General features: G+C 41.9%; 1 protein-coding gene across 4 annotated transcripts in view; it reads right to left on the bottom strand.

Annotated features, from left to right (window-relative positions):
• The window catches only part of COG5 (component of oligomeric golgi complex 5), a 161,447-nt gene that overhangs the window by 83,290 nt on the left and 63,170 nt on the right, over nucleotides 1-14,987 (bottom strand). For all 4 annotated transcript variants that reach the window (XM_081023568.1, XM_081023569.1, XM_081023570.1 and 1 more), the window contains exon 7: nucleotides 3,443-3,573. In XM_081023568.1, the coding sequence (XP_080879694.1) occupies nucleotides 3,443-3,573 (131 nt within the window). The remainder of the gene's footprint in view (nucleotides 1-3,442; nucleotides 3,574-14,987) is intronic.

Raw genomic sequence — 14,987 nt, 5'->3', positions numbered from 1 at the left:
CACCAGAAGCAAGGAGACAGCGAGTGGAGCTTGTCTACAACTGCAGCACTGTTTCATGAATGAAAGTTTGCACAGTTCTTTCCCCCCTTGACATAGGAAGGTTCAAAATGCCATTTAGAATAATCGCAAGGCACGAATAATTATCCCACAATTACTGTTAGTTGTTTTTTGAAAAGGGAACCATGTACTAAGAGGCTAAACTTAAACATTCTTCTGGAATGAGGGAATACCATTTCTAAGTAAAATGAGTTTAGTGTAGTGGGCAGAACTCAATATTCATCAGGGAGACTGGGGTTCAAATGCCGGCTGAGCCACAAAACCTGCAGTCTCAGCTTCACCTCTTTCATTGGGTTCAGAGGACAAAATGGGTTGCCCTGCCTATTTCACCCTGAAAACATTTGAGGAAGGCCAGTATACATGACTTTAAAAGTAATAATCTTAAAACTTAAACTTTTCTCCCTATGCTTAGTTAGACATGTAGCTGAACCTTGCCATTTCAGAATCGAATAAAGCCCAAATGCAACACATTTTATTCTCTCTTTCTCTGTCATCTCAAACAAATAATAATGTACAGTACAATGCATACATGAAGAGCTCGTTAGCTACAATTACACATAAGTGGATGCCTATCATATGAAAACTTACAGCACAGTGTTTTTTTACATGGGGCTTTTTCGTGGGGGACGACGACGCAGTGCTTGTTCTTGCGCAGAAGAGTCTCTGGAAGGAAAATGTCACGCGGAACGCCGTCCTGTGCTTGCAAGACTAAAATGCAACAAGCACCTTCAAACAACTGGCTTCATAAATTTTTGCCAGATAGGCCCTATCTAAACAATTTGTCTAGCTACTGGTGCTAAACGGAGACAGCTATTTGATTGAAAGGATCCCATTGAGAATTGTTAGGCAAATAACAGTAAGTTTCAGACAGCGCTGCTTAACAAGCAAACCATCGCCAAACTTTCTGATGGTGTCACGGAGTTAAGTGGCACTTAACCAGGTGTTTAAAAGGTGTAATGCTCTGAGCCCTCCATCTTTTAAATAAAGAAAGTGGCAATGATGGATGTTAATGAGTGCCACGTCGAGTCTCTATTCAGCACTGCTACCTATTTTAGTCCAAGTCTTTTTAGACTTTATTAAGTGTCCCATTCTCTCCGGGAGGACAATAAGCTGCTTAGCAGTGGGCCCAAATTAAGAGTCTTCTATTGTACAGCAAAGGGAATGGAGTATAATAGCCATAATGTTGCAAAGACAGAAAAGTGCTTTATTGATAATAGGCCAAGTGCTATTCTGGCTCACCTCAGCCCTTATATGTCTGAACTGGGCTTGAGTCCAATTATATTGATCGCTAATGATGTGAGGGCAAGTTTACCACACATTTTGTGGTACAACCCCTTGCCGGGATTGTAGAATAATGAGCGGGCCATGAAACACAGCACGTTTCAGAACTTTTAAGGTGAAAATATTTAACGTCTGCAAGGTTAATAAAAGGTAATATAAAAATATAGCATCAATTTGATTAGCCAGAACCTAAGCCTTGAATGCAAATGTTACTGGTGTATTTTATCATCTCCTTTCTGTCCTACCCTGTTTTTATATATACCCTTGCCAGGCTGGTAGGCTTCAGATGTTTTGAACTAGAAGGCCCATGAGCCACAGTCAGCGCATGTCTTATATAGCTAGAAAGTTCAATTAAAATGTTTTTTTTTTTAAGTACAAATATCATTATCCCTTATAAGCTGCAAACATCACACGCTAAGAGAAAATTATTGAAAAATAAAGAAATCATTCGCAGATAAAAAAAATTTGATAGAAGAACCTCTGAAGGCCTTATCTGGGATCTTTAAAAGCAATTTGCATGTACTGTACTCAATAGCTTGCATTTCAAGCTTTAATTTAAAAACAAAGCCAAGTCCGACCAAGGTCACAAAAAATGTGAAAAACCTTTGAGCTCTCCACAACTCTTCATCGCAGAAGATGTTAGGCACAGCAAGGGGTGAGAGGACCTTTTCTGACACGTAAGCATAATTACGGTAAGTAAGCAGCAAAATATAAATCTCAGAAAAAGTTTTCTGTTCTAATCTGTTCTCTTGTGAATTTACATGGGCACCATGATAAAAGCAGCAGCACATGGCAAGGCAATCAACAGGGAAGATTCTGTTGTTGTTGTTGTTGTTGTTAATTTCTATACCGCCCTTCATCCTAGTACCATAGGGTGGTTTACAATATAAAAATACAAAATGCCATAGTAACAAACAAAAACAAACAAAAATGCCATAGTAATAAACAAAAACAACAACCCCACACAAAGTTTAGAAGGCCATAAAAGGTAAAGGTAAAGGGACCCCTGACCATTAGGTCCAGTCGTGACCAACTCTGGGGTTGCGGCGCTCATCTCGCTTTATTGGCCGAGGGAGCCGGCGTACAGCTTCCAGGTCATGTGGCCAGCATGTCTAAGCCGCTTTCTGGCGAACCAGAGCAGCACACGGAAACGCTGTTCACCTTCCCGCTGGAGTGGTACCTATTTATCTACTTGCACTTTGACGTGCTTTTGAACTGCTAGGTTGGCAGGAGCAGGGACCGAGCAACGGGAGCTCACCCCCTTGCGGGGATTCGAACCGCCGACCTTCTGATCAGCAAGTCCTAGGCTCTGTGGTTTAACCCACAGCGCCACCCGCGTCCCTCTTAGAAGGCCATAAGATGGTTTAATTAGCCTAGGGCCTGGGAGAAGAGAAATGTTTTTGCCTGCTGCCTAAAGATATGTAATGAAGCCTCTTTGGGGAGAGCATTCCACAAGCAGGGAGCCACTGCAAAAAAAGGTGGGGGCCTATTCTTGTGTTGCCACCCTCCGGACCTCTCATGAAGAAGGCACACAAAGAAAGGTCTCTGGTGTTGGTTGCATGGTCCGGATCGGTTCATATGGAAAGAGGCGGGCCTTGAAATATTGCGGTCCTGAGCTGTTTAAGGCTTCGTAGGTCAAAACCAGCACTCTGAATAGGCAACAGATGGTCTTTCTAAAAGGGTTCTTTCTAAAATATTAATCATCTATGAGGAGGGAGACCAGGAGGGTGGTTGGGCTCAAGCACGTATGCCCCAGTCTTTCCCATTCAACAAGTAACCAATATTGCTGTGGATTTAAGACTAGTGTGGAGAAAAGACAGAAAATTCCTAGCCCTCAACATGCCAAACATCAGACCAGCGCTAAGAAAAGCTTCTGTGCTCCAGCCCTTGTCAGTCATTCTCTTAGAAGCAAAGGGGCAGCAATAGGCACACAGTTTCCAGTCTGAAAGCATAATAATCAGTTCCCATGTTACGATTCAATATAGTCAACCTAATGCAAGCAAACTGAACTGGTGAACCCCTGTTCAATGAGTTCCATTTCACCATACTCAAAGAGCAAACTTTTATTCATCTGCCTCTGAAAGAAAGCAAAAAGTATTTTTACCTGAGTCTCTATTCCTTGCTCCAGCAACCGCTTAGCCTGGTTTTCTACCTCCAGTCGAGCTCTTGCCATAAAAAGCAGTTCGTTTTCAATTACTTCTATTCCAGAGAGATCCACTCCTTGGGAAAGGTAATCTATAAAAGCAACAGCATTTTTACATGTTATTAGAAAATACAAACAGCAACGATAATGAAAAACATTAAATCTGCTATGTATTGTTTCCCGTTGCATTTTCCTGCATAGAACCTGACATCAGTATGTATTGCCAGGGGTTATTCTGCAAGGAATGGAAGAAAAGCCGCTCATCAGTATGTGAATATCCCAACAGCATAAATTGTGCACTTATTTAGTAGCTTTTCACTAAGAAAAAGAACTGTAAGTACAGTGGTACCTCGCAAGACGAATGCCTCGCAAGACGAAAAACTCGCAAGACGAAAGAGTTTTTCGTTTTTTGAGTTGCTTCGCAAGACGAAAAACGAAAACGTCTTGCAAGTTTGTTTTGATTCCCATGATTTTCAATGCATTCCTATGGGATTTCGTCCTTCGCAAGACGAAAAATTCGCAAGACGAAAAAACTCGCAGAACGAATTAATTTCGTCTTGCGAGGCACCACTGTAAGTGTTCCAATGGTAGTACAGTAAAAGTGGGCTGGATCCATTCACAGAAGGGATGATTGAACCAGCCGCACTAGTTTATCCATTGCCTTGTGCAGGCATAGGCAAACTGGGCCCTCCAGATATTTTGGGACTACAAGTCCCATGATCCCTAGCTAACATCATCATCATAAACTTTACTGCATTAGCCAAAGGCCATGGCATCATTCACAAAGGGAGCAAAAAAGTAAAGCAACAACAACCATAAAAACATCAGGCACTGCAGATACAATAAACCACGAGCACATCTCCTAAAAATTATTTGTTGCATATGATAGAATAGCAAGGGGTTCTCAGGTAGAATGAGCCAGCTTAAATGTCCGAATCACCTTTGCAATTGACCGCTATTTTATCCCTAGCTAACAGGACCAGTGGTCAGGGACGATGGGAATTGTAGTCCCAAAACATCTGGAGGGCCGAGTTTGCTTATGCCTGGCCTTGCGGGACATCTTCGAGAGAAGAAAGGCTAAGGAGTAAAACCTACACAAATTCAAAGTGGATGGAAAAGGTTCCTCGCCCCAGTATATGGGAAATGAAAACAATTTTAATTTAAATGTCCATGCGGTAATATGAATCAGAAGCGTCCTGGCAGATGCAAATCATGATGCATGTTGACTTGACCTGCAGTCTTGCAGCTGTTGTAATGCATGCTCAAATCCCACTGAAATACCACCTTGTCTTACACACGTTAAACTGCCACACAACTGCAATCAATGTTCTAGAATGAAAAACAGCAACATCCTTATTTTTGGCTGAATCATCGTAAATGTTACTAGCACCTTGTACATGCCAAGTTTCTTTGTTAGAGCCATTTTTAAAAAAAGTTTCCTTCAATAAACAATTCCATATTCATGTTTTAAAAGGTCTCTCATAAAAACAGCACAGCCTCGTCCGCTAAGCTCCCACAAAATTTAATTTGTTTTGATGCATCAGGGCTTGCTTTTGTCCAGAAAAATAAATGGCCATAAATGCAAAAAGATTCAGAGTGGTACCTTGAGAAAATTCTTTTTTAAAAATAATAATAATTCTTATTAAGTTTCCAATTTTACGTTTCAAAATAAACATTTTACAAACTTTAAGATATACAGTGACCTCCCTCCTTCTCCTTCATGGTTCATTTTACATATCATACTTTACTGCATATTTTACTGTAACCATTCAAATCAGTTTTCCACTTTTACATCTATCAAAAATTATCTAACTTGTTGAATTTATCTTAGTGCTGCCAGTGTTTTCAGCTGTATACAGTTATTTTCCATATATTCAATAAATGTTTTCCACTCTTTAAATATATGTTCTTCTTGCTCTCTTATTCTGTGTGTTAAATCCGAAGTTCTGCATATTCTGTCAACTTAAATTGGGACCTCACTCACTTTCCGTCTGGGGGATAACAGTAGACGGGCCACGGTTGTTGCATACATAAATAACCTTTTCTGACACCTAGGAATTGCAGTCTGGGTTATTCCCAACAAAAAAGACCCGGGTGTTTTGTTTAAAGTAGTTTTAAACATTTTTTTCAATTCATAATATATCATTTCCCAATATACCTTAACCTTTTTACATGTCCACCACATGTGAAAAAAGGCTCCCTCTGCTTCTTTAGACTTCCACTGTTTTATAACTCTTAGCCAACCTACCTAGAGTAAAATACCATCTATGAATCATTTTCAAATAGTTCTCTTTCAATGAATTAACATGCAGTAAATTTCAGGTCGCGTTTCCAAAGTTTCTCCCAGAGGTTAAGATCCATATTGTGTCCTATATCTATTGACCAATGTGTTATTGAAGCTTCAACAAGCTTGTCTTTTGTTTCCCATTCTAATAAAAAAATACATTTTAGAAAGAGGTTTATCCTTATTTTGTAAGAGTTTTTTCAAATTATGAGTTTTAGTACAGAAATTCATTCTTTCTATCTAATTTAAACATGTTATATATCTGGTGATATTGCAACCAATCCATAACTTGACTCCTTAAGTTTTCCATTGATTTCAGTCTGGTTCCGCCCCCCTCCATAAAATCCAGCAGTTCCTAATGTCTATCCATATTAACTCTCTTAATTGTAATTGCTTCAATGGGAGATAGCCACAAAGGTGTTTTTCTTTCCAGCAGATTTTTATATTTCTCCTAGACTCTATACAGATTATTCCTATGAACCGCCATGGTTCATAAAACTCTTATGGGTTTTAGCCTTCCAATACCAAAGACATGCATGCCAGCCAAATTTTAAATCATGACCTTCTAAGTCTAAAATGTCTACATTGCCCAATACAATCCATTCTTTTAACCAACAGAAACAAGTTGCCTCATAATACAATTGCAAATGTGGCAAGGCAAAGCCTCCTCTTTCTTTTGTATCTATCATAATTTTATGTTTAATTATTAGCTTTTTCACCTGCCAAATGAGCTTAGAGATATTTTTTCCCATCCTCTGATGCAGCTTAAATTATTTACAACTAGGATTGATTGGAATAAAAACAGCATCCTGGGGAATATATTCATTTTAATGGCTGAAATTCTACCTAACAGGGAGAGATTCATTCTCCCCCATATCTCCAACTCCTTCTTAACCTCTTTCCACAGTTTAATATAACGCACCGTGAGAAATTCCATACCCAATTCTCCACTTTGATTCTAGATGGAAATATTATGATCCAGCATTTGGAGCGTGAAAATAATTTCCTCTTGCTCAACACTGCTTAAATGGACGATAACTGAATATTGCCTGTTGCTCTGAAGGCACTGAAGTGCATCATAGGAGATAGAGTAAATAGCCTTTACACTGAAGACAGTGAGTAGCACCTCTGCAGAAACATGTTACAGCTACATTTCTTCATACTGCAGATAATATTCTTCACACCATAATATGCCATTAAAAATATATTAGTCACTCCATCTGTGCCTTCCCCGAATATTAAAACTGTGTACTTCACCAGACGGAATAAACTTCAAAATTTGTGTCACCTTCTGCAAATAGATAGTGTGCCTCTACAACCACAACAAAACCATAATCTGCCTCCCAATCAATGCCTTCTACTGGGGGTGGGGTAGACACCAATCACCATATACTTTCAGTATTAAAGGAAGTGTAATGTGTGTGCGTATGCGTCCTGAGCACATCCAGCCCCAGGAGGAGAAATGGCTGGTAATTTAATTCTCTATTATTATTATTATTATTATTAATGATAATAATTTTATTTATACCCCACCCTCCCCAGCTAAGACTGGGCTCAGGGCGGCTAACAACCAATAATAAAAAGAAGTTGACTGAAATACAACTTAAAAAACAAGATTAAAATACAACATTAAAACATTAAAACATCACAGGAGGAGAAAGGAAAAAAGAAAGAAAGAGGGGGAGGGAATAAAATTGGCTCCAAGCCAAAAGCCAGGCGGAACAACTCTGTCTTACAGGCCCTGCAGAAAGAAATCAGATCCTGCAGGGGCCTGGTCTCATGAGACAGAGTGTTCCACCAGGCCGGAGCCAGTGTTGAGAAGGCCCTGGCTCTGGTTGAGGCTAATCTGACCTCCTTAGGGCCCGGGACCTCTAGGGTGTTGCTATTTATGGACCTTAAGGTCCTCCGTGGGGCATACCGGGAGAGGCGGTCCCGTAGGTACGAGGGTCCTAGGCCGTGAAGGGCTTTAAAGGTCAAAACCAGGACCTTAAATCTGACCCTGTACTCCACTGGGAGCCAGTGCAGCTGGAAAAGCACTGGGTGAATATGCTCCCATGGCAGAGACCCCGTGAGGAGCCTCGCTGCAGCATTCGGCACCCTCTGGAGTTTCTGGGACAGCTTCAAGGGCAGCCCCGCATAGAGCGAATGACAGTAGTCAAGCCTGGAGGTGACCGTTGCATGGATCACTGTGGCCAGGTCGGGGCGGGAAAGGTAAGGGACCAACTGCTTGATGCGGCGAAGGTGGTTTATTGACAAAGCACACAGTTACAGGAGCTCCTAAGGTGCACAGAATACGTGCGCACACTTTTGGCGACTAAGTAGCTGGCAGCCCCTCACCAGGCTTGCAATCTGAGCTGGACTCTTGGAGCAACAGTATAACCGAGCTTCCATCCAAACTTAAGTACCCTCCTCTGATGAAGGCCTGCACAAGCAACCTGCAACTTCTCCTACACAGAAGTCGTAGCTGTCAATGTTTCCCTTTAAGGGAAATTCCCTTATTCCGAATAGGATTCCTCGCAAGAAAAGGGAAAAGTTGACAGCTATGACAGAAGCTGCCACTGTGCCTGTCTCTTCAAGCCCCTCCTGATTCTGGGGGACAATGGGGGGACGGGAGAGAGGGGATTCTGCCCCAACTCTTCTCGGGCACTGCCTCTTCCTTCTCCTCCACTTCTGACAAGTCCTGCCCTTCCTCCAGTCTCGGCTCCTGCCCCACGTCCTGCCCCCCACCCCATCTCCTCCTGCCCATACTACTCCCTTCCTCCAGCCCTGGCTTCTGCCCCATAAATCACTGCCCCATCCCCTGGGTCAGCATCTGGTCATGCAACCTCTGCCAGACACTTCTCGGCAAAGCGAGAAAGCAAAGATCTAAGATTTCTGTCTTCCTTTCTGAAGACCTAATAGGAACGTAAGAAAAGCTTGCTGGATCAGGCCAGGGGCCCATTTAGTCCAGCATTCTGTTCCCAAAGCAGCCACCCAGATGCCTGCGGGAAACCTGCATGTTGGACATCATCATCGTTTTATTATTTATCTCCCACCCATCTGGCTGGGTTGCCCCAGCCACTCTGGGCAGTTTCCAACACATATAAAAACAGAATACAACACCAAACATTCACAACTTCCTGGTCTGTTTATTTTTTTCCAGTGCAGTTTATTTAGGGTTCCACTGCAAAATCTTCCGATGAACTGAAGATGAGAAAAATAAAATAAATGACTAAAAACAATGACTTGAAGTATCCCATACTAGATTCCACACTGCACATCTTGCATTCTGTCGGGCTTGCACTGTGAATGCTGGTTTTCACTGAAATCACGGATGCGAGCTTAAAACTATGACAACTGACATTTCTTTTGCACTTTGGGGACAGAGGTTGGTCTCCGACAAAACTTGTTGGCACGAATTCCTTGTTTCATAAGCACAAGGAAATCAACTTCTCATCTCTCCCTGACAAAATCAAATTGTCACACGTCTCATATTCATATGGTTTGAAGTGCCAAACAGGCCAACTTGTTTAAAATGGGGCCAGGGTGAAGCATGGCAGAACAGAGACACTGAGCTGCCACCATCTTGATGCTCACACCAGCTAGGCGAGAAGACGTTCTTTTGCTGTTTGAACTCCAGGCTGGCACAAAAGAGAGGCCCATCTCAGGGAGATGGACCAGCTTTGGATCCGGGGGGGTCTATGACTGGGCTCTGCTCTACCCTGTGTCCCTCTGGTTACGAACTTAATTCATTCTGGAGGTCCGTTCTTAAGCTGAAACCATTCTTATCCTTTGCTAATGGGGCTTCCCGCTGTATGTGATTTCCATTCGCATCCTGGGGCAAAGTTCGCAACCAGGAGCAGCTACTTCCGGGTTAGCGGAGCTCGTAACCTGAAGCGTTCGTAACCAGAGGTACCACTGTATTGCATGTTGAGAGTCAAATGCATATGCGAGCAGTATTATGAAGACCAGATTGAAATGCGTAATAGCTTTCATTTATACAGGCATCTAATTATATGGAGAATTTGAATTATAGCTAGCAAGTTAATGATTTATTATTTATGCATTAGGTCGTCAAATGCCGCTTCATCATAAAATACTTTTTATGATACTCACAGAACAGGAAAGCATCATCAATAAAAGCAGCTAATGCTTTTGAAATAGTTGTTCTGGTTTCCACGACTGAACATTTCACTGGAAATAAGGGCATTCTAATACCAGCTCTCCCTTCCCACCAACTCATCCTGTGGCCTTGGCATGTCACTCCTCTCCTCCTTGGTTGTCGAAGGTGTTCTGTCTTTAAAACAGGAAGGGCCTATGGTGCACTACATCAAACAAATAAGAAGGATGTTCCGGGCTAGAGATTAAATCAAAATGTGAACAATAAGGACAAACCCATAGAGCCTCAGCCTTGATGGTTTCTTCCCAACTTTGGAATCCCACACTCCCACACTCAAATCAGGTGGGAATTCAGGAGAAAGATGAATTGCAGAATTAGGGATTTCCAGTATTGCCTAGTGGACACTACTGTGAAGGTACAGCTTTCAGGATGCTGTAAGTGTGCTGGTCCCAGCAGCAGCCACCCTTTAAGAGCGTCAGAGGTTGCATCTCCAGGTCTGCCTAGACCAAGAGCCCTTTTAGACTGTTGTTGTTGTTGTTTAGTCGTTTAGTCGTGTCCGACTCTTCGTGACCCCATGAACCAGAGCACGCCAGGCACTCCTGTCTTCCACTGCCTCCCGCAGTTTGGTCAAGCTCATACTGGTAGCTTCGAGAACACTGTCCAACCATCTTGTCCTCTGTCGTCCCCTGCTCCTTGTGCCCTCCATCTTTCCCAACATCAGGGTCTTTTCCAGGGAGTCTTCTCTTCTCATGAGGTAGCCAAAGTATTGGAGCCTCAGCTTCACGATCTGTCCTTCCAGTGAGCACTCAGGGCTGATTTCCTTCAGAATGGAGAGGTTTGATCTTCTTGCAGTCCATGGGACTCTCAAGAGTCTCCTCCAGCAACATAATTCAAAAGCATCAATTCTTTGGCGACCAGCCTTCTTTATGGTCCAACTCTCACTTCCATACATCACTACTGGGAAAACCATAGCTTTAACTATACGGACCTTTTAGACTACTCATCTTCTAAAGTCCAACCTGGACCATCATGTATGTGTCAAGGTAGGCCAGAAAAATGATCAAGGAAAAATACCCTGTTCAACAGGTAACATCTAAAGGTTGAGTGTGGCCTCTCGTTAGCTGCCCCTCAAAATTTCCAAAACACCTCGCCAATCCTCAAGAAGTAGGACTGGCGGTTGAAAAGAAGCAGTTCTCTTAAAACGTAAATATGGAATGGCATCACATTTGTTGTAGAACATTCACTTTGTCCTGCAAGCTGAGTAATAAGATTCCCCCTTTTGTTTAATTCTGTTTTGGTATGCACAAATAAAAGTATCCAGCTTCAGTTTAACTGACCTTGAAACATTTTCAGGAATGTTTAAAACAACCAGCCTTCTAATGAAAGGGACATCTAATCTAAATTCATTCCTAAAGGAACACATCCAATAAGGCACTGCCTGAGATTTATTCCAGTGGCCTTTGCGGCCTGAAAGCTCCAAGTTATCTAGCAGTAATTTAGGGGAAGTTTCCTGAAAAAAAAGAGGGCATCAGCAACATATAAGGGCAATTTTTAAAAATGGATTGCCAAATTTTTCTGGTCATGTATTTGGAGGGCTGCCTGGTGATGCAGATGAATACCAGCAACACTGCCAAATACCATCCATGGTTGACTGGGCAAGGTGTGGAACCCCTAGCCATGATTGGAGGGTGATTTGTAAAGTAAGTGTACCTGGGAGGATTCACACTGCTGGTAAGCCAAAACTGTAGATGGTATCTGTGAAGGAACTCCCAACAGAATCTATTAAAAGCCTTCTATGAACCCAGCAATGGTACCTGTGGAGAAACCTCTTGTTCTGCTGCTGCTGTCATATTCAGAAGAAGCCTATGACTGTTTGCCCTTTGACACTCCACACCTAAGTCCTACCCAAGCAGGGAGCAGCATGATAGTGGTTCATATCCTTAAAAAAAAATTTGCTACATGGAACTGCTTAACACCTAAACAGAGGAGATAATTCAACTCTAACTTGCACCCCCATATGGTTTCCAGAGCAGAGATACATGCCTCATTCATTCTCTTGGGCTCTCAGAAATTGTCAAATCTCCCAGCAATAGGGACAAGACTTCTTCTTCTTCTTTTTTTTACATTCTGTACAATAGCCACCAGGACCAAGGTTTTTCCCAGCCCTATTAGCTTTATGCTCTGTTCTATTTTTAGATGTGTTAAGGAAGATCTCAAAAGAAACTGCGCTGCGCTTCAAACAGATGAGAAAGTTCAGACTGACAAGGAGAATTTCCTTGGAAGAAAATCCATTGTTGTCCCTTCTTTTAAGATATTGTCCCCTTTGTATGGGTCTGAATAAAACTGCTTAAACAGTCCATTTATATTTTCAGGGGTTTTTTGGGTTTTTTTAACCTATAAGCTAAGTGCCTGTCAGCATGATCCACAGACTCCCAGAACAATTGCCAGGTGTGTTTAATTAGGAAGGTTCCCCTGCAGAAACTTAACTATACTTAGAGATTACGTCTTCCTCTGTGTTGGATGGTGGATAAAAATGAGTTCCTGTTTCCCAACAGATCTGTATTTGTAATTTGAAGCAGGTAGGTTCAATTCAGTATGTATTGAAATGTCCCTTGTATGACGGGCCAAGAAAAAAAAAAGTATTGGGAAATATTTGGTCTAAATTAACAACCTATTCTGACCAAGGCATCATTAGTTTTTTATCAGAAGATCTTCGCCTTTTTGTGACCCATAGAACAGGTCTGCCTGCTTTAGCTGCAAGGAAATACTGGGTGAAAAAAAAAGGGGGAAATATCAGGATGCCTAGGGGGGAGCTTCTTAAACTGATAATAGAACTTTTGGGGATTTTGTTGTATTGCGATACTTTTTAAAATAGCATTATTTTATTTCATTGTAATTTGTTTAACAGAAATTGTATATGGAAGCCACTTGAAAGTTACCAAGGCAATTTCTAGTATAAAAGTTGGCTTCTGATAATAATGATAAGGACATTGACTTGCCCTGCAGTCAGTTTGTTTACAGCAAACTTACTTGGAAACAGTTCATTTTTGGGTCAATGGTATTCACCTAGGCCAGGGGTCAGCAACCTTTTTCAGCCGTGGGCCAGTCCACCGTCCCTCAGACCATGTTGTAGGCCAGACTATGGGGGGGGGGGGGAATGAACGAGTTCCTATGCCCCGCAAATAACCCACAGATGCATTTTAAATAAAAGGACACATTCTACTCATGTAAAAACACGCGGTCTGCGGGCCGGGTTGAGAAGGCAATTGGGCCGCATCTGGCCCACGGGCCTTAGGTTGCCTACCTCTGACCACCTTTGATTTCTCCATTCTGATACAAAAAGCTCTTTAGCCCTAGTTTTCTCCTAGGAAAAAGGAAAGTAAAGTATGTATCGCCATCAATGGTAATAGCCAGGGAATCAGTCATTCAGCACTCGAAATTCCTGAACGCACAACATCACAGTATGAAGACATGCAGCAATGATGTATTGAAGTGCCATAGAGGTTTTTTGGCTCCACAGCAATGCTTCCCAGGTCAACAGATAGAAGCATCAGAACACAGGCAGAAATTAGAATGGGCCTTACAGATGCTTGCAGAGTTGGCCTGCCAATGGGAATCTGGAGACAGTTTTCCAGGCACTGTGACAAAAAGATGCAGTCTCTATTAATAAGAAGCAACTCAGACAACACAAGAGCCCAGGTGTCACATGGACAAGTGCACGCTAGCCCACGTAATGGATCAGGTTCTACCCAGCACATCTTTGTTTAGGAGTAAATCCATAACTTAATCATCTCTCTTTTGAGACTGTAATATTTTGATACTTATAGGAAAGTATGGTACCCTCTCTTACTTGGCTAGACATCGGCACCAAAAACTTAGCCTAAATCTTTTGCAACAAATTTACATTTGGTTTTGGCACTTGTGTGTAAGGAATCAATGTCAACTCTCTTTTTATGGATATCTTAGTAGTTGCTTGTAGGCTGGAAAAAGCTTTCACATTCCTTGTTAAAATTTTAAGGAGGAGCCTTCTTATGTTGCAAGAGGGTTAAATGCTGTATCAGAACATTATGGGCCCAGGATGTATATTGGGTTTACTCATCCAATTTTATTCTGTAGCATGCATCCAAGGGCAATTCTTTATTACCCAGTGACTCTTCTGATTCTCTGTGAAAGAAAAGAAACCTGAAATCTAAATTTATATGAAAGTACAAAACCAAAGATTGAAAAAGAAAACAAAAATTAAAACAAAACTCAGAGTAAAAACACCTCCGGAATTGAGGGTCCCATTCACTCTCCTATGACACAGGTTGGCCTCATGGAAAAGTCTCGCCTGAGATCCTCCCCTATAATAGCATTGCTTACTTCTACATAGAAGATTCCAGCGGGCACCAAAGAATCAGTGCATTGCAACTATTAGTATCATAATGCTCTCAACAAGACATGGGGAATGGGGAAGGGAGAAGCAAAGATGGATAGCTGCCCGACCTCACTCTCCAACCCTTCTGTCAAGCATCTATATCAGATACCAGATCTAACCCTTAGATTGCAAAAGAAAAGTCAGAAGGAACACTCACATGCTATCATACTAATCTGCAAGTAATGTCTTACATTGCTGAAAACAGCATTTTCACATTTACATTACATTCCTTTTTACATGCATGAATATTATAGGCTAAAGCAGGCTTCCTCAACCTTGGCCCTCCAGATGTTTTGAGACTACAATTCCCATCATCCCTGAGCACTGGTCCTGCTAGCTAGGGATCATGGGAGTTGTAGGCCAAAAACACCTGGAGGGCCGAGGTTGAGGAAGCCTGGGCTAAAGCAAGATGTAGCAAACTCTAGAGTTAGCAGCATTCATAATCTACAGTCTGGGAAAGGGACAAGACTTTAGGTCTCTTAGGGGAAAGGTATTTTGGTAATTAAAATTACAAATTTCTTGATGTGCTAACACTAAACAGCTTTTTAAACCCAACAGCGGAGTTGCTGCTTAATGATCTATACACATTTTAAAGCAACATTTCAAAAAGGTAGTTACATAACAGGCTTAGCCAGAGGAGATAAAACCAACAGCCACACAGCAGGTTGTGCAGCAAAAAACAGTTTTCTGAGTTGGCAACTATCCC

The sequence above is a fragment of the Podarcis pityusensis genome, assembly GCF_964106645.2.
Source record: "Podarcis pityusensis genome assembly, chromosome: 10".
Classification (NCBI taxonomy): domain Eukaryota; kingdom Metazoa; phylum Chordata; class Lepidosauria; order Squamata; family Lacertidae; genus Podarcis; species Podarcis pityusensis.
The sequence above is the reverse complement of the archived record's forward strand: the minus strand, read 5'-3'. Positions and strand labels throughout refer to the sequence as shown.